This window comes from Lepidochelys olivacea (genome assembly GCF_965140295.1).
Source record: "Lepidochelys olivacea isolate rLepOli2 genome assembly, chromosome: 2".
Taxonomy (NCBI): domain Eukaryota; kingdom Metazoa; phylum Chordata; order Testudines; family Cheloniidae; genus Lepidochelys; species Lepidochelys olivacea.
Window position 1 is genome coordinate 258,633,104 of NC_140412.1, and position 25,488 is coordinate 258,658,591.

The window sequence follows — 25,488 nt, forward strand, 5'->3', positions numbered from 1 at the left end:
CCAGAACTGAGAGCAGGGAGCCTGTCTCTCTTTGTACTCTCAATGACACCATGCTGGCATCCAAGCAGCATGGAGGAGGAAGCAGTCTGACTTAAATGCAGAGGGGACAAAGGCCGGGCCAGGAGAGAGGGAAAGAAATATACTGGGACAAGGAGTCTGGTTAGACTGGGACTGGAGAGCAGAGAAACTGACTGGGAGGGAGGAGGGGGAGGCTGGGACTGGAAGTGGAGGGAGAATACAGGGGAGGGGTGAATTATGACTAGGAGGCAGTGTGGGAAACAGGGTGGGGGGAGGAAACATATGACAAGGGTATTGAAGTGGGGGGCGGGGGGGAAAACAGACTGCCTGGGCAAAAAGATTGGAAAAAGCAGTCCCAGGAGGGAGACAGTGTATGACAGCCAGCTGCGGGGAGGTGGGGAGAGACTGGACAAGGAGCCAGGAGGGGAGAACTGGGATGGGCTGGACAAGGAGACAGGGACTGGGTATAAGGGGGAGGAGAGGGAAAAGACTGAGTTGGACAGTGAACCTGGAGGGGGAACTAGGACTGGCTGGGCAAGGAGACTGGAACTGGGATGAGATACGTAAGGAGTGGCGACTGGGACAAAAAGCCAGAGGTGGGGAAGTGACAGGACAGGGACAGATAGCAGGGAATGGGGCAGAGGGGCTGGAAATGGACAGAAGAGTCTGTGACCACTAGAGAACACTCCCTTCCAGAGCTTAAAATGAAACCCGAGATTCCTGAATCTCACCACTCCTCACTTTCACAGATATTTGCCGACAACCACTGGAAAAGTGTTGCATCTCCTCCTCCTCTTGCACTGGTCCACATAGAGGAAGATAACCTACTATTGCTATCACTAATTCAGTTAGTTCATGCGGCAAAGGTCCATGAAATGGATCTAAAAGTTCATATGCGGCTGACGACCCACACGGGTGTCAATATGATGCTATATGACCATTTGTTTTCTCAGTTTGTTTTTTCAATAATCTAGGAACTAACAGCCACATTAAGGATGCAAAATTAAGCACTTAAAAAATTAGGAAACGCCAAAATTATTTATTTACATGATCACACCCTATTTTTTCCACAGGACCCCTACCCCAATCAGTGCAGAGGATGGGCAGTGCTCATTCAATGAGCAGCCACTCAATATTTTGTTTTCATCTCATTGTTCAGTGTGTAGTCCCATGTCTTGTTCACTGCACATTATTCAAACCCTGCTCTGAAGACAGAAGTATTAAATTCCTCATGGTCTTTTCTATAGTGCTCATCTCTATAGTATCCAAGTGATTCACAAATATTCATTAATCAGATCCACAAAACCCATGTGAGATGAGTGGGTATTATTATTCTCACTTTACCAATGGGGAGCTCAGGCACAGAAGGATTACGGACAACAGTATTCATTAATTTTAAGTGCCCAATTTGAGATGTCTACACCACATGATTTTTCAGAGTACTTAGCATTATATAGCACTTTTTGTATTCAAGCACAACTCCCACTCACTTCAGCTGCAGCTGAGAGTGCTCAGCACTTCTGCAAACCAGACCCCATGGTCTCAAGCTGGATAACCAGCAAATGAGGAACACACAATTTGTGACCACCTGCAAAAAGTTTGATTTCATTGGATTTGCCCAGCATCAAACAGGAAGTCTGGTAGAGCCAAGGACAGAATCCAATCTTCCAGGGCAGCATTTGACTGAGTTAAGCATCCTTCTTCAATCCCCTGCCTTGTTCACCATACACCTTCAAACTTCTGTAACAAGTGAGGAGGGGGTTCAACAAACAGTCTCCTTTACTACACAACCCTGATTCATCCCCACAGCAGGTCCATCGGGTGCAGTGAATAAGGCAGAGTCCTGTGGAAAAGTCAATATGTGATCGTGTAATTAAAAACTATATTATATCATATAATGTATATGCACAAGGGGATTTCCTAACTTTTGAGTGCTCAACTTTGCAACCTTAATAATGTTCTTTTAACATACCTTTGTGCATGTAATTCAAATATACTATACCCTTTTGCCTTGCCCCTCAGGCCAAAGTATATGGCAGCCCCTTTCAATACTGTTTTTTTTACCATGGCATACCGTACTGTTCCAATTCCCTCATTTCTGCCAGGCCCTACATATAGCATTACAACTGATTTAAGCCTCGCTCATAAGAAACATTTTCCACATATACGTGTGTGAGCAAGCCAAGAAGCACTTCTACAGTATTGACAAAGCTTTGCACTACAGGAAAGCAAAAAAAGTACCTGTGGATTTGTCCATTTTTATGTAGGTAGTCCAGCCCCTCCAGCACCTCCTTTAGGGTTGTGGCTATACTAGGTTCATCCAGGACTCCATTCTTGTGTTCCCCTTTTGCCACTATGTGTTTAATGACATCCAAAACAGATCCTAGAGAGAAGACAAAAGTTAAACTTGTTCTTTAGCTTCAACTGGAAGGAATTATTCCATGTGATTAAATGCCATCTACACAGCCATCTTGTGGGTAAATCAAGGAAACCGGGAAAATAAGTGGAGGGGTTAGGGTTAGTAGCATCATAAAATCAGTAGCACCCATTTTATATCCAAACAAAAGGGTACCTTCTCCATTCCAAAGGGGATGCACTGAAAGGACTTTTACTTGCACTTTCTTCATGGTTTTACTGAAAGTGTTTAAGCCCCCCATTTTTATCTGGTCAGTGGTGGGGAAGGTCTTACAGATCCTCAGTAGTACAAACATACACCTCTAGCTTGACTGAAATGTTTGTCAAGAAGTCCAATACCAGGTAAATGCCTTACAGATCAAAGGGCACCTAGTTTGTCAGCTATTTGTAAGAGTTAAAGTTCATTCTGACATTAAAATCACAAAAGACTAATTTGTCAGTTGAAACAGATACTGGAGCACAGATGTTGAGGAGGAGCTGTTTTGGCATTGATTCAACTTAAGAGTGGGGAGAGGAAATGGAGAATTGGGGAGGGAGGGAGTTGCCACTCTTCACAAACTAAAATTTGGTAGAATTTTATTTTCCAGTTTCTAAAGATACACTTGGTACACAGTTGCTAACATTGGTACTATTCCTAACACTTAATGGTGAACATCTCTAACAGATGGAGAAGATATGAATTTAAAACGTTGGTAACAAATTACTTCCTCACTATATGCAGAATTGGAGTACAGTTTAAATCCTTCCGGAGATGGATCAATACAGCTCCTCTTCCTGAAGGGGTGTGAATTACATCATCCTAGATGACAAACCATGCTTTACAAACCAAATCAGCTCTTTGAATTGCACCCAGGAATAAATCGGGAATCAGTTCAGAGACTGCCTCTTCTCATACAACATTGTGACCTGCTGATGTGTTTGTGCCAACATTCTCTGTATTTTCATCTGGGGACTGGAAGGCCATATATTTGGTATTTACTGCTCCCATTGGCCAGACAGCCTGACCTTCAAGGCACGGTGTATAGCCTCTCTCTATTCTCATGAGCTAAACTGTGTTTAGCAGCTCAGTTTGGGGGTTGAGTATCTCCAACCCAGTTTTGTATTGTTTAACCCTTGTATATGCAACTGTAGGAAGCTTTAGTGATACAGGTATAAAACAAGACAACGTCAGCAATGGTGATGGGTTTTGGAAAGAATTAGCTTCGGACCACAGGTTTTCTATTTTAAGTCCCTGAGTATATACTTAGTCAAAGAACATTTCAGTACCAGTTTAGTGAGTTGTAAGAGTTAGAGTTCATTCTGGCTACCTTGTAATTAAAATTACAAAAGAAAACAGAACATGTTTCGACTTGTTAAAGAACAGTGAAAAGCCCAGAAGGGTTTAAAATTGGCATGTATTAAAAACATTAAGACTTAGTCATATGAATTTTGATTACCAATGAATTTCAAGAACGTGCAGGTTAACGTTTCTAAGCAGATAGAAAGCAGAACCTGATGGGAAACACAGGTAAGAATTTTTTTAAAAAAAGTGTGCACACACACACACACTTACACTTCTGCTGTTATAGACGCGAAGGAAATTCTGAGGGTTTTTTTTAAACTATAATTTAGAGGGAGGGGTTTTTTTTTTCAGAAATTTTGCATTATTTTGTTATCCATTTTATCCACATGGGGAGGGGAGGTTGGGTCCTGCCCTCAGGCGTGGGAGACCTTGGGGGCAGAGGGAAGAGTTGCAGAGCAAATACTCCCTGCATTCACCCTGCAGTGGTGACTGCTGTCCCACGGAGCTGCGCTCGGCTCTCCACTCCAGACATTGCAGCCTGGTGCACAGGGGCACTGTGCTGTTCAGGGTTGGCACAGCCACCCCTCCATCATGATGGAGGTGCATACAAGCCAAATTTGAGTGTATAATCAGCCGAATGTGAGCTCCCAGTGTGACACTGAGGCCAAAGGGTTAAATCAATCCTTGGATGCGTAAAGAGAATCTTGGGTAGGAGCAGAGAGATCATTTTACCTCTGTGACCTGGAATACTGTGTCCAGTTCTGGCACCCACAATTCAAGAAGCATGTTGATAAATCGGAGAGGGTTCAGAGAAGAGCCACAAGAATGGTTAAAGGATTAGAAAACATGTCTTACAGAGTTATTTTGGGGAAATTCTATGGCATGTTACACAGATGGTCAGATTGATTACAATGGTCCTTTGTGGCATTGGAATTTTTGACTCAAAGGAATAGAACAAGACTGAAAACAAGAGTTGTCAGGATCTGCGTCTGCACCTACTGCTTAAATGTTCTAGAGATCAGAACTCAACTATATTCAGTTTCCCCCCACATTCCTAGGACTGCAAAATGCATTTTATAATCAGTATCAGAAGTGTCTAAAGGTACGTCTGTTCTTAGCCAAAGGTCCGCTCTTACAGTAACAACCTGAGTTATAACACATCTACATTTGCTACAAGGAGAGCAACATTTATTGTGTGACAGTGAATGATTGAATGTGACTTATTCCTACTAAAGAAAATTCACAAAACACATACCAAAAAATCAGAGTATGTGCCTCTTCATTTTACCCCAGAATGGCTAGACTGAAGTTTTGTCTTTTAGATTCTGAGGTCTTCAGGACAAGGGACGTCTCTTTTGTACATTTTTGTATGACACTTAGCATAACGTGGCCTTGTTTGGGTTCTCTCAGTGCTACTGTGATGTACGTACTAGATTCTTAAGTTTGATTGGACAAAATGTTTGTATTTAGGAAATACCTGATGTGTGCGTATACCTTGATGATCTCTATTTTAGAAGATAGCTTTGTGAGCATATCAGGCACAAAACTTCCACATAGACTGCTTGGTCCTTCCCCCTTAAATACACTTCTATCTGCAGGACCGAATGCAATAAGAAGTCCAATAAAAATATGGTGTTCATGTTCTCATTTCATCCTCCTTCCACCGCCCACTCTGCCAGAAGATTTTGCAAAAAAGGTTTCCTTCTCCTGCAAGAAGTTCTGGAAAACACAGGGGCAGACCATACAGAGTATATACACACAGATTTTGATCATTAAAAAGGTTTAGGTAAGTTCAAGTTTATGTTTAACACAGAAAAACAGCAATTTTGTTTATAGAATAGCTACAGCCAACACAGATCCATGTAGTGTATAACTGGTACAAGGCTAGCTTGTCATTTTAAGTCTGCTAATGTATTTTTAGACTCCACTTTCAGGTGGGGATGTTTAGAACAATGGAGGAATTTGGAAGTGTTCTACAGAAACAACAAACAAAGGAGAAATACAAAGAGCTCTCTCAGCCAATATTTAATGTCGCAGACTGCAGATAAGTGACTAAAATGCCCAGGGCTTAAATTCAGCTGATTTCAACCCCTTTGTAGTTTTTATAGCATGTTTGGGGATGGAGAGTTTGGGACCCTGGGAAATATAAGAATTTAAGCCCTGAAAATGTCACCTTCCTACTGAACTAAGTGTCATCCGAGTCATCCCCACCTTGTCTCTCTCATCCCCACTTAGTTTACTCAAAGAAAAACATGCTTTTACTACTGTCACCATAGCAGTGTAAGAGCTATATTTATTCTACCTCATGCACCAACAAAATTGCTAGTCAAGCTCTGATTCCAGACCCTTGATTGCAACTACATATGACAACACTGGGTGATACAAAGAACTAAACTGAGCTGAGCTGCATTACCATAATAGATTCAGCCTGAAGTTAGAAATCTTACTCCTGACACGTTAGCTAAGCCAGTTTGATATGGAGTGACTAAGAAATAAAAGGATCATACGAAAGAAACTGACAAATCCAGAGCAAAGCCATTCCTGAGCAACTTGAGCCAACTACAGTATATTTATTAGTCCAAGACCACTATTGCTTTAGGATTTAGACAGACTTCTGTCACAGATGAATACTTATAAGATTCTTGTACGTTCAGAGGCCTTTTTACCTTTACGTGAAAGATCCTCCGTCACCTATGGAGTACTATCTTCCTATATGGGCTACATATTTCTAAGTGTGAAATAAAATGGGCACATTCAATTATTTCATCAAAGTCAGTCCTATGGAAGATGGAGAACATGCTCTATAGGTTGGTCACAATATTTTTTTTATATAGCACTATAGTTTGACACAGCTTCTTGGCACAACAGCATGCTCCCAATCCCAAGGGGCTGACAATCTAGAGCAGCGGTTCTCAAACTGTGGGTCGGGACACCAAAGTGGGTCATGACCCCATTTTAATGGGGGTCACCAGGGTTGGCTTAGATTTGCTGGGGCCCAGGGTCAAAGCCTGAGCCCTACTGCCCGGGGCCAAAGCCAGAGTCAGAGGGCTTCAGCCCTGGGTTGCGGGGCTCAGGTTACAGGCCCCAGCCTGGGGCTGAAGCCCTTGGGCTTCAACTTGGGTCCCACTCAGGGCGGTGCGGCTTGGCCGGACTCAGGCTTCAGTCCCTCCTCCTGGGGTCATGTAGTAATTTTTGTTGTCAGAAGGGGGTCACGGTGCAATGAAGTTTGAAAACCCCTGTTCTAGGAGCACAAATGGGAACAGCACATTACACCAAGCCCCTTGTGATCATAGCTCTAAAGGTTCATAAAACTGGTGAGCTGTAAGATGCTCTTTGAAAGAGACAGAAGAAGTTTGGCAAATGTTGAAAGGAAGGCTATTCCAAGTGTTCAGGGCAACATGTAAAGCAGCACAAAGTCAGGAGTGGGCACCCAGCAACTGGAGTCTAAATTTAATTCACTGAAATGTTAAGCATGGGTAGAGAGGAAGCGCTGACGAAGAACCATCAATGGATCAGAGTCAAAGACTATAGCATTCCAATACAAAGAGAGGAGATATACTGTTAAAACAGCATTTTACTGGAAACTGTAATATGAAAAAATGCAACAAATGAGTGTTTCAGTGCATCAAATGCCTGCAAAATAGTATACAAAAAGCTGGTGCAACATACTATGCACTGCGATAAGATGTTCAGAATTACTGTTTATTCCCCTTGAATTCAAAACCTTCGCTATCATTTAGCACCAAACACAACCCATCAACAACTATATTATCTCTATTAAGTACACTCCCATGGTGCGAATTATACTGTAATTAAAAGTTAAGTGGTTTTCTGTTCAAACTTCCATGCTCCATAATTAGCTTTGAAAGATACAAATGCACCAGAGTTTGCAATACTTTCTAACAATAGGTGGTCTTGGAGAGGTCTGCTTTGTAGTACATAGATTTTTTTTCCCCACAGCAGATAATACGGCCTCCAGCCATTACAGGTCAAGTCCAGCACAAGCAAAGCAAATGATTTATTGGGATCCCAACATCCCAGGTTAGCTCTGGAACTGTTCAACTTAGAAGAGAGACAACTAAGGGGTGGAGGGGATATGACAGAAGTCTATAAAATCATGAATGGTGTGGAGAACGTGAATACGGAAGTATTATTTACTCCTTCCCATAACAAGGACCGGGATCTCCTGAAGAAGTTGATAGGCAGCAGATTTAAAAACAAACAAAAGGAAGCCGTTCTTCACAGAACGCACAGTCAACTTCTGGGTCTCCTTGTCAGGAGACGTTGTGAAGGCCAAAAGTACAGTAACTCCCCACTCAACGTCCTCTCGCTTAACATTGTTTTGATGTTACGTCCCTGCTCCATTACAGAACATGCTCGTTTAAAGTTGTGCAATGCTCCCCTGTAACGTCGTTTGGCCGCCTGCTTTGCCCACGGCTGGCAGCCCTCCATCAGTTCCCCTACGCCGCCCCCCACCACCCCCATGGCCTCCTGCCTGCCAGCGGACCACCGCCATCCCCCTGCTCCCCCCACCTCCTGCCTGTGGCAACCAGCTGTCTTGCAGCATTCAGGAGGATGGGGGGAGGAGCAGAGACACAGGGAGAAGCGAGGACATGGCATGCAGCCTCCTGACTGCCACAAACTAGCTGACTGCAGTGGGCAGGAGCTGCGCGCCGCGTCCTCACTCCTCCCCCAAGCCTCCTGAACGCCACAAACCAGCTGATGGCCACAGACAGGAGGCTGGCGGGAGAGGGGAGGAGCAAGGACATGAGGTGTATAGTAAAGGGGGAGGAGATGGGGGGGAAGAAGAGGTGGGTTATGGGTGGGGGCTTGGGAAGGGATAGAGGTTAAGTGGGGAGTTACTATATTAAATTGTTTCTTTAAAATTGTTTAAAACTTATACCAGTATTAAATTGCTTGTTTAAAATGTATATAATGCCTTTTATCTGGCAAAAAAAAAAGTTTCTGTAGAACCTAACCCCCCCATTTACATTAATTCTTATCTAGTCACACTTAGCAGTAGCGAACAATTTAAAGAGCATCATTATCAGCTCTAAGAATTACATCTACTTGAACTTATCAGCCTCTGACTACCTCGGAGAAATAAACCTCAGAAACATAGATAGATGCTTGGCATTACAGAGTTGAGACAGAATCAGATAAAATAGGGAGATCAACACACTAGAGATACACCAAACAGTGTCCAGAGAAGAGAAAAGGAACAAGCGACACAGAGAACAGAAGAAAACATTTGAATAAGTTCCAAGTTCGTGGATCTGACAATTTAGTCTTGTCACCAGAGACAAGATGTCACTGCAAATGGAAATCTCTTCCTTGAAATTGGCCCTTTTTCTCCAGACTGTGGACCATCTGCATAGAGGTGTAGGTACACAAAAAGCAAGATTAAGACTAGCAGAAGGAAAAAGGGAATAGGTGATGAAAAAGATGACAGATGGTACAGTGTATTCTATTAGGGCTTTTTGTAATTTCCCTCGTCTTTTTAACTTGATCTTTTATATTTAACATATTTGAACTGGACCTATCAAAATGCAAACATGCCTCACACAGAGCAAACATATGGATCTTATCAGATACCCTCTTCCTTTCCCCACCCCATGCCCAAATGTCAACTGTTGTAACTCATTAGTTACTTAACTGGACCCATTTGTTGCATCACTCCACCACATTTGATTATAAATCCTTGGTGATGGAGACTGTTTTCTGTGAAGTACTCTCCGGGACACTATTCATGATTACAGAATAATTCAAATTAAACAAAGATTTCTTAAGGTTTGTTTGTCCATTGATCTTAATTGCTGGTCATTTGGAAGCCTTGCAAGTTGTTAGATCAGTGATTTTTCCAAATAGATTAAATTCCTGAAACGTGACAGAAGCTCAGAGTGCATGACCAGCTCACAGAGTTTCAATACCTCAAAGACTTGCACAATTTAAAAATACATTGGGAAGCTTCTCATGCTGTAGGCTGGAATGGTAAGAATTGCTCTCTACAGTAGAGCTGTCACAGACAGCTGTTTGATGAGCAAGTGTCTTCTGTCACAGGTTCAAATGACGGTTCTTAACTGTGAGCACATTAAAGGAGCTAGCAGATTTGCAAATCAGAGAAGATCTAAGAACAAGGATTACGGCTCCTCGTCTTAACGAACGAGCAAGCCACACAATTTACAGAGCAGAACCGCCAGCAGTTAACTTAGAAAAGGCATAGTTAAAAGTCATGACATGGATGTGTTAGACGGGCTAAATGCAAATCTGCCCCATTTTAGAAATATTGGACACTGCTGATTGCTTTGGAGCAATGTTGCTGCATAAAGGCCAGAATTTCAAGTCTGAATGATTAAAGTAGGTACCTAAGAAAAAGTGGCTTATTACAGGTACAGAGCACCTGCAGCTTCCACTGAACTCAATACCAGCAGCAGATACTCAGCAACTCTGAGAGGAAGGCCACTTGTTTAAGTGACTACATTTCAAAACTGGGTGCCAAAAGTGTTGGCCTAATTGCCCGGAAGAGATTAAACCCTACCAGTGTAGTCAGTTGCCTGTGTATTATCAAAAGAATGCTAAAACGTAAATAGGTTTTAGACTGTTCCCCTTTAGGATTATTTCTACAGCAGTTGCATTACCGCTCCTTTAAGATTTCAGCAGTACTGGTGCCCCAAGATTAAGAGATTAATCTGTACGGATGTAAATCAGAAAAGAAGTCCCAGTCCTTGCATTCATACTTTGTCTTATTTGTGGGACAAAGTAATGAGGAGCCTGAAGCAGGCTAAAGTTAAGTCAATTTCAACCTGAAAAACAGGTCAGTGGAGATTGATGCTGTTGAAAAAGGAAGCAACAAGAGTGTGTGTTATGTAGAGTCAGTCATCTACTGTTCCAACTAAAAAGCCCATGCTAGGGGCTGTGGGAAAAAGGGAAGAAACTCCTCTGGGAAAGCAACTCTGGGAACTGAGCCTTGCTTGTTAATATGAGTACAGAAATAATACTTCAGAAGACCTCTCACCCAGGAAGCTTTACATTAATCAATTTTCAAAAACAAGCATAAGATAGCTTCAATTACTACGATTTTTATAGTTTGTTATATTTTCCTATTTTTGGTGTGTTTACGTGAATCTTCACATAGCAAAGAGGGATGGGAAGGACAGAAAAATGACTACACTAGGGGAACAGTGACTATATAAAGTGCTCTCAAATGCACAAAATGAAACAAATAATTTTCTCCTCCAATCTTTCAGTTACAGTACTGTGAGTTGCTACTTGTAACAGTAGCAAACAAGTGTTCATACAGAGGCACCATTTTAAATGTGATTGTATTCCTTTAACTTTGGGAAAATAAAAAGGGAATATTTGCAGTGATTTCAGCATCTTTAGCTGCAGATTTGGGGGGGATGCGGGGCGGGGGAGAGAGAAGAGATGGTACAACGGGGAAAGGGCACATTTAATGCCAACCACTTCCCATACTTTTTCCATATGGTTTAGGGTAGATGAAAATAGTACCACTCACCTCCACTAAGTAACTTCATCACTAGCCAGAGCTCGTCTTTCACCACAAATGATGTGTAGTAAGATACAATGTTAGGATGATGGCATTGACTCATGGCTTGAATTTCTTTCTGCAGAGAGGAAAAAAAAGTTATTTTTAAATGCCTGTTAAATAATCACCATCTACTACTAGTTTATATCAAGACAGGGTGTTCATGAGGCGAAAATAACTCTTGGGAGACAACAGTGAAGATCCAGAAATGTAACAGTTATGTTTGATCTGCTCAGATCAAACTTTGAAATTTTTTCTGAATACAGGATTAAGCTATCTAGTCCTGGCTAGTAAAGAACAAGGTGGAGGACCTCCAGTTACAAGGGTCAAGGGCAACACCCTGGCAAGAACCCAAGCCCCTACTACCGAACTTAGCTAAGATGAAAGGGGAGGTGGCTTCTGGGACTTCTACCAGGTTGTTCCCCCTAGAATTTGCATAGCGGCTCCATCTATCAACCTCTGGTTAATAGGCGTTTCTTCCTTATACACACTATAAAACTTTCAATGCTACTATTGCATTTTGAATCAGTAGAGAATATGGTAGAGCACTTAAAAAAAATTATGAGAAGGAGGAATTCTTCAGAGGATATTACTTCCAGAAGTCAGGGCTGGGCTGCACAGTAAAAAAAACAAAAAAAACAAACATTTGTCACATGCTTGTGTGAATGTTGAGGAAGAAAAAAGTCACATGCACAACATATGCAATCAAAAAAACTATCAGCTATTTGATTTGTAACATAGGGGGACTAACAAATGTTCCGTTCCTCACACCAGGTGGTGAGGCCATGAATAATTAATGCATGCAACAGCCCTTTCCTTTCAATGCAATTGACCTGTGCAATATTAGAGGTGAGAAAAAACTACTAACAAAAGCAGAGCTTCTTCCCCCAACCTCAACAACCCTCATCTTCTATTCTAATCTCTCATTGGCTATGTAAGGGCTTCTCGTGTCCACAGAGGATATCAATATCCTTGGAGGCTTGGCGCACACAACTGTTTTAACTGATCATTGTAAATCACAATGGGCATTGTGGTTAAAAATGCTTCCTCTCATAACTGAAACCAATACAATGTGTACAATAGCTCTGTTAGAGCAATAGAAATGCAGCACAATTGCTGAAGAGCTGTATTTAACAGCCAGGAACCTTGTTTTATAAGCACACTGGATGGGGAGAGGGAGAAATGTGAAAGACTATCCAAAATCCATGTGTATTTATTGCATCCTCGGTTTACAATAATTTTCCAATATCCTCCAGAAATAAATAAGGTTTAAAGAGTGATTTTAAGTGAAGCGACTTCGGAGTACATTGCTAGACAAGGACAGCAGAAGTGAAAGCTGCTACCACCAATGCCCATGCCTTGTGACCCGAGTCACAGAGCAGAGTAATAAGGAGAAAGGCCCTATTTAACCTGTGATATTGCATACTCCACAATGTTAGGCTTCCACCGCAATTTTGACAGTGGGAGCCCCCACTCTCAGCCCCAGGCGGCTGAGAGTGGAAAATCACGGAAAAGTAACAATGGACTTTATTACCACAAATAATAAAGTCCATTATGACTTATCCACAATTTTCCATGGCTTGTCTGCAACTCAGCCAATCTTTTGACAATCATCCTGCAATTCAAGTAAGGCCTTAGTCATGAGTGAATTACACTTGCCATTTGTCATGTTCCTTTTCACTCCTTCCTTCACCTTGGGGAAACCTATGCAGCCACCTGATATCAAGTATCAAGAGGCAGAAACTAGGAGAGCTGCAGAAATTAGTTTCGCACAGTCCTTCTCCTAGAAGCAGGTTCCCATTGCCCTATATTCAGTCTTTGTGGCTATTTTAACTTCAGGTAGAACCTTAAGCTGCATCTTGCCAAAGGTTTCTCAAACTTCAGGTAAAGATAGGACCAGGTACATTTATCTGAACACCCTGAACTAGTTGAAGCTATCTTGAACAGAGACTTATTTCTGATTTATAATTTGGGAAACAGTATTTAAAAGTGTTGCCTGTTTAGGTATTGAGGATGAAACACTGACAAAAACATGTTTGAAGACATGCAAGAGTCTTGAAAAAGGCACATTTCCCATGAATTGGGTATTAAAATATCCACATTGCCAGACTCCAAAAGCTTGTATCCAGAGATCAGCTCTAACTGCTCTGATGCCTTCTCATTAAGTGCCATGATGAATACCTTAACCACATCTCTCTACAGTAAATTGAGCATTTGGAAGCTTCTGAAACTCCAATAAAACTACTACAAACTATAATTTAGAATCATAATAGATACTGAATAGACACCTTATGTAAAAAAAGTCAAACGCATCAATGGAAGACCTGGAATAGCATTTTGTTTATTTTGAAAGTGGTCGACTCACCCACTGATGTCTGATTCAGATTTGAGTTAACTGGAGTGGAGATGTGGGAGGCTGGCAGACCAAACACCTGACCCACCAACTGAATTTGACTGCAGGCATATGTAAATATGTTAAACGCACTTTCCTCTGGAAGAATTTTGTCTGGAAGAATTTTGCTCCTTAAAACACTGAGCACAGGATCCTGGTAAATTTAGTTTTCCTTCCTACACATTAACTCAATGGACACAGTATGGGGGAAAGCACTGTGCTTACACACAAATACCTCTGCTTTCAGAGAAAACCAGGATGCTGTTTACTTACTGAAAAGTCAAAACCAATGCGAAACAAATATATTCCAATGTTGCAAACCTTATTTGGGTGGCTCAGTCAAGCCACCAGAAGATCTGCGATAAGCAAAAGTAGGTTCAGATGCAGCCTACGCCACTGCCCTGAGTATTGAGGGGAAGAGTTCTCCTCCTTTGGTTGAAATAAAGTCATGTGTTAACTTTTAGAAAACCTCCTTGGTTTTGCTCCATAAAGCATTTATACATAACTGCCTCAGAAGTCACAAAAAGCCATAGCCCTTCAACTTTTCTATTTATTAATTCTAACGTTTAAGTTGAGGCTATGAATTGATAACATGAATGCACATTTTTTAAAAGAAATCTTAAATCCTTCTTCCCTGTATCCTAATCAAACTGGATAAAAGCAGGATATGAAAAAAGGAAGGACAGATATAGAAGCCAGGAACTGTTTTAATCAGAGTTATCAAAAATTAGCCCGTGAAACTCATTACAAGATATTAGAGCAAAAAGCTTGGAAGGATTTAAAAAGCATTAGATATTTATATAGAAAACAAGAAAATCCACACCTACATTAGTAAGGATTAAACAAACAATTTGGAAAGAATATAAGTCTTCGTGCTTCAGGGGTTAAGTCAATCTAAAGGGATGGGAAGAAACTGCTCCTATGGGCAAGTCATTGCACATATGCCCACTTTGGCATGTTTTGCACCTTCCTCTGAAGATGCTAGTACTGGCCACTCTCGAAGACTGGATACTAGACTAGGTGGACCACTGGGCTGATCCGGTGTGGCAATTCACATGTTCCTATATGTTACTCTGCTATAAACTCACAGCATGGTCTTGAGAAAAATCACTCAACATCTGCTTCCACTCTCCTCAGCTACAAACTCAGGACCACACTTGTGTTGTCAGGATTGATGTTTGTAAAGTCCACTGAAGATATAAAGGAGTAAACGCAAGAATACTAAGAGGGTCTTCCAGCTGGTCAATCTCAACCTCAATGCGCCTGCTGCCACCTCCTATGTCAACTACATTGTCACATCCTTCCTTTTGACTACCAGTATTGTTCACCACACTGACAGAAATTTATATAGATTTACATGTACACTCTGAATCAACTTAAATTACACAAGTTAATGCCTTGTAAATAATTATTATGGGAATTTTCTTTAAGATGCCATTTTGACTGGATCAACAGAACAGGGGCAAGTGGATTGCAGTTTTCTTTTAGAAGCCAGGCTTCCACAGTCCCTCAGGAATTGATGTCCAAACTAAACTATAACATGTTCTGACATCAATCAGTAGAGAAATTAAGACTGCTCAGCTTCAGTTCTGATGCTCATGTACTGAGGAATGATATGGCGAGGACTGCAGTAGCCTTAAGGCTTCCATTTTCTGCTAGTTAAGGTCCCACCACATGAGATATTTAAATCAGTCACATACCAACTGTGGTTATTTGGTATGTCAAGTTATAGATTTACATTTCAGAATCTGAAATGCTTTGAGGGTTTTGTAACTTCCCTCCAATCACCCAATTTAAGGGATATTTCCAGTTTCTAGAAACTATCAGAAAATAAGAGTCCCAGTAAGGAAATGGACAATGATGACACATCTGTGCTGACCCTACTGGATCAGTCTGCTGCTTTGATTCTAGCCACCATCTGGTATTGTTAACCCACCTGTGGGACATAGGAATTGGCCTACCAGACCAGATGTTTATCTAGTCCAGTATCCTGCCTGACAGTAGCCAATGTCAGAGCCTTCAAAAGACGGCATAAGAAACCCAATAATGGGCAATTATAGGACAGTCTGCCCATAGGGGAAATTTTCTGACTAAGCCCAGGCAGTTAGAGCAATTGGTTATGCCTTAAGGGATTATAATTTCTCATGCCTTAACCTTGGATATTCTTATCCATGTGTCTGATTTTTTTAAAAAAATCTTTCACAGCTCTTGATCTCAGTATTTTGTGGCAGAAAATGCCACAGGTTAATTTTGTGCAGTGTAAAGATATATTTTATCAGGTTTAAACTTCTTCAAAATCACTGCAATTGACTGATTGCTTTAGTATTACAAGAAGAGGTAAACGGGCAACCCAGTTTACATTTTTCTTTGCTATTGATTATTTCTAGTCTGTCATGTCCAGTCTACTCCAACACTTTGCTGAACGAGACAGACCCAGCCATTTCAGTCTCTTCACATGGAAGTCATTCCATGTCTCTAATCATTTGTCACCTATTTCTAAACCTATTCTATTTTTCTGATCTGCAACCTAGAAATCCACAGAATCACTCTCTGAAAGTCATGACAGGCAGCTGCTGCTTCCACCCGGTAGGAACCCTATTTGGAATTCCACAAGCTTAATGATTTCCCCTCAGTTGTTCAACATTTAGACTAACTATTAGAGGGCATTAAGCAGACAATCCATTTCACCCAGCTATCCCAATATCGGTTGGGAGGGGGGGGTGAGGAACACGACCAAACAACTGGATGAAAGTTAACTGGCTTACATTTAACCTAAGGAAGATGGAGATGCTGGTGAGTATAGAGGAATAATTAAGGCCTTCTTGACTGTTAGCTCTTCCGAACAAGAATGTGCCTTTTTACTGTTTGTACAAGGTCTGAGATATGGAGGACACTAGTAGAAACAGTTAGAATCCATGACCATTCCCTCAGGATAGCCATCACTGTGATAGACAAGGAGATGCCTGCTCCAGGAGCCACGCAACTCAGCTCTGCACTTGGAAACCAGGTTGTATCATTGGCCAGAAATGCCTATTCCACCTCAAAATGGCAACACTGCACCCATTCCTGGAGGGCAAAGGTCTTGTTACTGTTAATCGCTCTGCACCACACCATGAATGCTATGATCAACAGGGACAATGAAGCTGGAGGATACAAGGTGCAGCACAGGAGGTGGAGGAAAGACATTCACAGTGAACAATGTCCAGCTTGAAATTCTCTGCAGCAGGAAACAGTAACCTTTAATAAAACTGTCAAAAGCACCTAAGTCACTTAACAGCCAAAGCCCCATTCACCTTCAGTTATGCCTAGACTCCTAGGTCACTTTTGAAAATAAGACATAGGCTCAGACTTAGGTGTTTTTGAAAACTGTAACCCAATTTTTCTTTGCAAATACAATGGTGGACAAGACACTGCTTGACCTTTCCCCTACACACATTTCTTCCACAAGTACTGTGGCAAAAGGTGATTTGAAAAACCATGAAGAATTACTCTGAAATCCTCTGGCAATATATGCTCTAAGTGCAAAGCCTCCAACCCTGCTGGGGAAAGTGAGACACAGAGGTGGCCGTGATTTCTCCACAACCATGCAGAACAGCAGAAGAACAGGAAACAGGCCCCAGGTGCCCTGGTTTCATTCCCGGATTTCGCCACAGACTTCTAGTAATGGCTTTGCTCCCGTGTATTTTCTTTGTGGCAGTTATCACCTTCTGCTAAATAGCCATGGTGTCCTTCTGTAACTTGGTGCATATTTCCATACTAATCCCTAGCATGGTACAATTGGTATTCTAAAATTAACACAGCTACAATGTATGATTTACAATCTATTGCCTTCATCTAGAAGCACACATCTGTTAATTATAAAACACATGACTGTTACAAACAGCTTCCAAAACACCACATGGTGAGGGTTACACCAGGACACCAACATGTCTCAAATGTATTTTGAGACATGAGAATCAAGGTCAAGTACCTTCAACTAGCCAAGTAATACCACTTGTCTTGCTTAGCCACCTTTCTCCTGAAAGGATCCGCCAAGAGTAAGGATCTCTCCCAGCCTCCCTTCCACTTAACCCATTTTCAAAACCCTGTATCACACCCAACAGCTGCTACAGCCTAAATCAGTGGTTCTCAAACTTTTGTATTGCTGACCCCTTTTAAACCCCTCTGAGTGTGACCCCCCCCTTATAAACGAAAAACACTTTTAAAAATATTTAGCACTATTATAAATGCTGGAGGCGAAGTGGAGGCTGACAGCTCGCAATCCCCCATGTAATAACCTCGCAACCCCATGAAAGGTCACGACCCACAGTTTGAGAATCCCTGGCCTAAATAAAGCTCCTTCCAGAGTTCATGGTCTTCAGCTTGATTCAGCTGACAGTGCTAGAGAGCGCAACATAAGATTTCTCCCTACCCCTCTCCCCCACAATCCCAGGACTCCGCATGTTAGTTCTACAGAAGTCCCCGCCCCCTACTAGCAAGAGTTTGAAACAAATCTCATTATTAACAGGGGAAACATTTCACCACCCAAAATGAGGGTATAGCCCAGAAGTGGGCAAACTACGGCCTGCGGGCCACATCCAGCCCACGGGACTGTCCTGCCCAGCCCCATAGCTCCTAGCTGGGGAGGCTAGCCCCCAGCCCCTCCCCCACTGTCCCCCCTTCCCCTGCAGCCTCAGCGCTTTGGCCCGCCACTCCTGCTGGGCAGGGTGGCGGCGTGGCTGGCACCGGCAGGGCTGTGAGCTCCTGCTGTTCTGAGCAGCATGATATGGGGCCCGAGAGGGGGAGAGGGGTTGGATAAGGCGCAGGGGGTACTGGGGGCAGTCAGAGCACAGGGAGTGGTTGGATGGGGCGGAGGTTCTGGGGGGATGGCAGTCAAGGAGCAGGGTGCATTGGATAGGTGTGAGAGAGTCCCGGGGAGGGCTGTCAGGGGGGAAGTCAGGGGACAGGGAGCGGTTGGGTCAGGGATTCTGAGGGGGGCAGTCAGGGGGTGGGAGGGGTCAGGAGTCAGGCTGTTTGGGGAGGCACAGCCTTCCCTATCCAGCCCTCCATACAGTTTTGCAACACCGATGTGGCCCTCGGGACAAAAAGTTTGCCTACCCCGGTATAGCCCCTCAGATCTATGCAATTTTAGCCCCTTGACCAAACAAAGTGGGGATAAATATTTCCTACCTCACCCCAAAACAATAATCCCCCCAAAACGTCCACTGGTCTGAAGTGCTGTAGGGAATTAGAGTTGACTGAGCCCCGTATGTCATTTTCTGTCCCAGCTCTTGATGAGTGGACAGCGTTTTATTACACAAAAGCAAGGATTTTGCTGCCAGGGGACAGAATGGAATGTTTGTTGTAAGCTGACTATTATGCTTGGAGTCCCTGATCAGCACAACAGAGGGATAATGGATCTAGTAAAGCACACTAGTTTATGTTTCTAATGGCATGATATAGGGGTGTACCATACACCAGCGACAATTTCTGGCATTTCTTTTTTAAAATATTTATTCTTGGATTCCATTTTGGCCTTCATCAAAACAAGGTTTTAAAAAAAACCATAAATATAAAGATGAATATTGCAGAACTAGACAGGTTTCATAAAAGCTATTAGAATGATGGCAAAATGCACACAGAGAAATTTAAAAAAGACTAGGATTCTCTACCTTTGAAAACTGAGGAATAAGGGAACTTGATAAAACTACACAAAATACAAAAATGTTTGGTTCATCCACTGGGCAGGGGCAATGCCATCCTTTGTGCAGCGCATGGAATAAGGGAGCCCCTGAACTTGATTGAGGCCTCCAGTGCTAATGCAACAGAAATAATTGTTGATTTATATCACAGTCATGCTCAATGGCCCAAACCAAGACAGGGGACCCATCATGCTGAGTTGCTGTACAAACTTGAAAAAATAGTCCAAGTCCCAAAGAGCTTAGAGTTTAACAATAGAACAGATGAAGGGTGAAGACAGGTATAACACAACAAATAAGCGAGCATGGCTAAAATAAAGTCAGGCTTATATTTTCACCCAACTAGAGACACTTTAAAGGGTCCTGGTTTTCAGAGGATACTGAGCACCACCTTCTGAACAAATCATGTGTCTCCAGTGGGGTGGCAAAAAACACTAATCAGTTCTGACCATTCAGGCCTCGCTGCGTTAAACAGAAACGGACCATCCTCACACATGCTATTTCATTGCCATGACTGAGCAACAGAGAACTCGACCATATTTTATTCTGATATTAACATAAGAGATTTATTGTTCTCAGTTGGGAAATCAATATTTCTTTTGTTATCTCATGCCCCTTTTGTTCTTGGCCAAATTACTGACACAACCACATTTGAGCAGCAGACACTTCAAGTGCATGGCTGTTTTCATTGGCAGTATCAAAATTAATGTCCATCGGACCCCCTTTAATACATATTTTATTGATTATAATGATCAATTCACTTGGCTTTAGCACTAAAGAAAGTACATCTTCACACAATGCACAGTCAACCTGTGGAACTCATTGCCAGGGGATGTTGTGAAGGCCAAAAGTATAACAGGGTCCAACAGAGAATTACATAAGTTCATGGAGGACAGGTCCATCAATGGCTATTAGCCAAAATGGTCAGGGATGCAACCCCATGCTCTGAGTGTCCATAAGCCTTCAATTGCCAGAAGCAAGGACTGGATGACAGGGGATGTATCACTCAAAATTTCCCTGTTCTGTTCATTCCCTCTGAAGCATGTGGCACGGGCCACTGTTGACAGACAGGATACTGGGCAAGATGGACCATAGGTCCGACCCAGTATGGCTGTTCTTATATTCTGATGTAACCTGTAAGAGTCTACTTTTCAGTTTACAGGTACAGAAAGACACCCTTTGATTCCTGTCTTTAACCCAAGTATCTGCCCAAGAGATTATTCCTGTATGTTTTATTTTTAAAATGATCATGGTTTAGAGTCATCCTAAAGCATGACTTGACATTTCTTCTTCACAGCAGCCTGTAATCAAGCCTGCAGAAGGGGCCAGCACTAAATCATGTCACATAATTGGGACTTCATGAGAGAAGAAAGCAGCGATTCATTGCAGTCCTATTCATTATGAGATAAAATGGAGGTATTTTGAAGAATGGGTCAGCTGGAGATTAAGATATGTAATTAGTGGACATTTTTATCTAAAATTACATGCCAAGTCTCTACTGCAGAGCTTTCTGAATATAAGCCTTTTAGCTGAAATTGGCAATTACTCAAATACTGATCTCAGTTTTAGTTTGTGGTAAAGCAGTTAGGAATATAGTGAGGACCGGGGACCACAAACTACACAGAAGGCATTAAAATTGTGACAGGATATGTTGCCAAGAGGAAAGATCATGATTGTGGGAGGGAAGAGAGATCCGGATCCCCCTAGACTAGCTAGAGCCATAATGGTGTTTAGACTCACTTGGTCAGAGACAGGGCTTAAAGCTCCTACAGATACGTTAAAAACAACTGCACTTGTATAGCACATTTTCTCCTCTCTACAAGTACAGATTTACAACACTTGACAGTCTGACAAGTATTGTAACCACTTAATAGATGACAACCGGAGCTCAGAATTTGAAGTGTTTTGCCCAAATTTGTACAGTAAGAGCTAGAAACAGAACCCACGAGTTCTTGGCTCCCAATCCTGTGTTCTAACCACCAGCCACCAAACCACATTGCCTGTTAGTTCTCTTCATGATGATGCTTCTCTGTTGTCTGATGATTAATAAGGCTACCATTACTGGCTGTCAGGACCCAAAGGGAGGGAAATTCTGGCCAGTATTTAAGTTATAATTAACCCCCCCAAAAAGGAGAATAGCTGTTACAGAAGGGAATGTGCCTGGCTAGAAAGCAAGCCCACCACCATGCACACTACAGCAAAGAGGGAATAACCATGAATTATAACAGCAGCCTGACAGAATCAGCAGTTAAAATATTAAAGGGATTTTGGTAAGCCAGCATGTAATGGGAGTAATGTAATGCAATGCTACTGCTACATCTGTCCTGAACAGAGTTGGTGTTATTTACAGGGCTACTAGCTGCCACAAAAGCTGCTACTAGTCGAGAATGAGAAGGCCTGGGGGGAAGTGGAGGAATGTATTCACATACAAGTAATGAATCCCACAGTATTTCCTACAAGAGTAATTATGTCCCTCTCATTTTGGTTCAGATTGTAGAGCCCTCAAAAAACACTGGCTGAGTCCTTACTCATGTGCATTTAGTCCCATCCAAATGAATGGGACTACATGAGTAAATGCTCCGTGTGAATAACGCCTCCATAATTTGACCCGCTGGGTCTTTGGTCACACATTGTGTCCTACACTTGGGATCTTATTGGGGGGGGGGGGGGCGTCTTTAAACCATGCAACCACAAAGGGGGAGGGAAGGCTCATCATCCTCAAGATCATAACTTTCCAAGAAGGGTTGTTTAAAGGCATCTCAGAACTGAGCAGAAGATTATGCTAACTAGAGTAGTTTTCCCAAACAAAAATTTATATAATTGTGTACCAGGAGTTCATCCATGCTGGTCTGACATTTCTCGAGATTGATCCGTTTAATTGCCACCTTCTCTTTTTTCGGGATACAATAGGCTGCTTGCACCACAGCTGTTGCTCCACTCCCTGGAAGGAAAGAGAAAGAGAAATAATTAACACCAGCTCTTGTAGGACTGTTGCAGGAAGGTAGAGAATTTGGAGAAACCAATATTACAAATCCTGGTGACTGCTAATTGCAAAACCAGGTGAAGGCTTGAGGAATCCAATCCCCTTAAAAAGGGAAAGTTCTACCATACTAAGTTCTGCATAGCTCAGCAAGCCAAATAGAATGCATCTATTGAAGCACAAGGTTAGCAGAACAGAAACAATGCAGATCTTTATGAGAGATCATCAGAACTGGGCAAGCTAAATCTTGCTCTTACTCAATCAGACAGCCCCACTGAAGTCAACAGGACTATTTGGGTGAATGAGAAGAGCAGGATTTGACCCTTGTGGATTGACTGGGGGGAAGGGGAGGAGTAACATGACTAAAATAAGTTATTAACCTGATGCATCTATTCTAATTTTTCAAAAACAAACTGTACCATCTGTTTTGCTACCAACACAGGTTATAACTAAAAAACATTGGAAAGAGTCTAAATAGCTTTTTACATTTCCCTCAGTTTGGAGATGAAGATGCATTAATTGGCTTCATTTGGATCCATTCTTCAGGTGTTCAACTCCAGGTCTCTCATACTAGCACAATACCGCAGCGTCCAACTCATTTTCCTTCTATCCTTAAAACTAGGATCAGCTTTCCCCTTTTCCAGCTTTCAGCCATTTTCCCTCTCCACCCAGGTCCCAAAAGAGATGGGGATCCTGGGTTGCGAAGGCAGGGATAGCTCTCTGTATCTTTCTCCCATAACTGTTGCTCTGTGCAGCGAAACAGCAGGAAGTCAGGAAGAAAGCAGAGAAAGTCAGCAGCTGCGGACTGCCCAGCGGTGGGAGAAAACTGTCTACCAGCAGAGGAAGGCCAAGAAGTTACGAACGGCCTTCAGTCATCTCAACTCTGCCCCTGGGAGAAATCCATTGGTAAAAAAGGACACTTGGCATCTGCAGTTTAAAAGAAGCTTCCAAAAGGTCTCAGCTATGCCATTTATTATTTATACACACCTCCTTTCCCAAGCTAAGTCATCCTAGTGTTTGCAAGCTCTCTTCCCACAAAGCTGCATTCCGAGGCCCTCAGATGCACACGCCCCCGATCACTTTTTGTTGCCCATTTCTGAATCATTGCTATTCCTACCATGTCTAAGAAAAGGCAACAATGCAGCATTGGAGGAGAAGATACAAACTCAAGCTAATGACTCTGTTCTAAACACTATCTAGCAACATTGTCATTCACAAAGATAATGCACATAGCTCCCAAACCTTTACGAAATTTTATCAGGCTGGCAGATAGGGAGGAAGAGGCACTGGTGTTAATTTTTCCTGTTTGCTTGGCTCCTTCATTGCAGACAGAAGAGCTAGAAGTTTCTATTTTTAATATCACAAAATCCACCCCATCATTCTGTGACACCGTTCAAGCACAGTTGGCTTGGTCACCCTCCATTTTTACTTATTTTAATTAATAAGGTTAGAAAGAGAACGGGGGAGAGCTTGACAGTCCAATTTTTAAACAAAGGCTGTTGAAGCTGTACACAAATGGCTAACATCAATATTTTCCTTACAGCAAGTCTTATAAACGAGAAACAAATCTTTAAATAAAAGCATTGGTGGAGAACGAAGAGGTCAGAACACAACCCTGAGGATTTAGAGGGACAGCTGTGATCAAAGTTTGACAAATAAAAGCTCAAAGACCCAACCCAATGATGTCACTCTTCAGATCCTCTTCCAGTATCTAGCAGACCGGAAATGCGAGATCCCCGTTTTCTTTATGTGGTGAGGTACATGTACTCTGTACAGTGGGTACACTTTGCTAGCAGAGTCCCTTAACTTAAGACAGCAAGGCAGTCTTTTTTTTTTCCCTTAAGGTCCAAATTTCTTGGTCAAGGTCTAGTAAAGGCCCAGACTCCAGAGAAAATAATTTTAAAAATCCCACCCAAAAATGATGAGTAAATAAAAAGATTTTGGGGTCCGTTCAAAAGGTCTGGCAGTCTGGATTTGACCCACAGTCTGCCTATTGACAACCACTGGTTACAGTCTAAAGGCACACAATCTAAAAGAGGTGGAATGCAGAACACAAGAGTCTATGGTCATTACAGCTGGACTGTATCATGCAGCAGCTGGCTTCTGAGAAGTTTTGAGGAAGAGGGTCATATATTTCCAGGCATTCATTAATTCACAGACTGTTCCTAGCACAGAGGGCAACACGAAAGCTGCCAGGAAAGGCTTGGGTGGAGCACGGGTAGAGGGGGAAGGTTAAGAAGAACTGCTGTATTAACAGGACTGCCTATCATCCAGTGCTTCAAAAATGAAGCTGTGGAACAGAATCAGGGGATGAACTTGGCGGAGGGGGCATGGAGAATCTGCGCAGACAGTCAGGAAAGAGGAAACATGCTTAGAGATTCAGGAGAGGAAGACCATGATAGCTGTGGCTTTGGCTGGACTAAAGGGAGAAGGGATGTGAGGGTGGGGAGCGCTTAGGAGTTGGATGCAAGAATTAAGAGGAGAAAATTAGCTGTGTGACAGGCTTGCAAGACATAACCACTGTGTTAAAACTGGACATGATTACTATGCCTGCATGGTACCGTGCTCAGGTTATATTCATGCTGAATTCTTATGGGACTCCTTACCCCTGAGGAGTCTTGGTCAGGTTTACTGGGAGGGGGAGGGGGAGTTGTTTTTTTAAGTCTACTTCTTCAGATTTTAGGACTCTGCTGTTCTTGAGAAGCAAACTGAAAAAACAACAAAAACTCAAGGGGACTCAAGATGAAAGGAGCAGAATACGCAGACGTGACAACAAAGGCAAGGAAAGTGCAGTGTTGGCATTTCCTCATACTCCCAGGGTATGTCTACACTACGAAATTAGGTCGAATTTATAGAAGTCGTTTTTTTAGAAATCAGTTTTATATATTCGAGTGTGTGTCTCCCCACAGAAAATGCTCTAAGTGCATTAAGTGCATTAACTCGGCAGAGTGCTTCCACAGTACCAAGGCTAGAGTAGACTTCCGGAGCATTGCACTGTGGGTAGCTATCCCACAGTTCCCGCAGTCTCCGCTGCCCATTGGAATTTTGGGTTGAGATCCCAATGCCTGATGGGGCTAAAACATTGTCGCGGATGGTTCTGGGTACATATCGTCAGGCCCCCGTTCCCTCCCTCCCTCCGTGAAAGCAGCAGCAGAGAATCGTTTTGCACCTTTTTTC

At 42.5% G+C, this 25,488-nt stretch overlaps 1 protein-coding gene across 3 annotated transcripts in view; it reads right to left on the bottom strand.

The window, feature by feature from the left end:
* Positions 1-25,488, bottom strand: part of OXSR1 (oxidative stress responsive kinase 1) — a 118,719-nt gene that overhangs the window by 58,260 nt on the left and 34,971 nt on the right. For all 3 annotated transcript variants that reach the window (XM_084619534.1, XM_084619535.1, XM_084619536.1), the window contains 3 exons: positions 22,160-22,272; positions 11,232-11,340; positions 2,260-2,401 (listed from right to left, as the gene is read on the bottom strand). In XM_084619534.1, the coding sequence (XP_084475660.1) occupies positions 2,260-2,401; positions 11,232-11,340; positions 22,160-22,272 (364 nt within the window). The remainder of the gene's footprint in view (positions 1-2,259; positions 2,402-11,231; positions 11,341-22,159; positions 22,273-25,488) is intronic.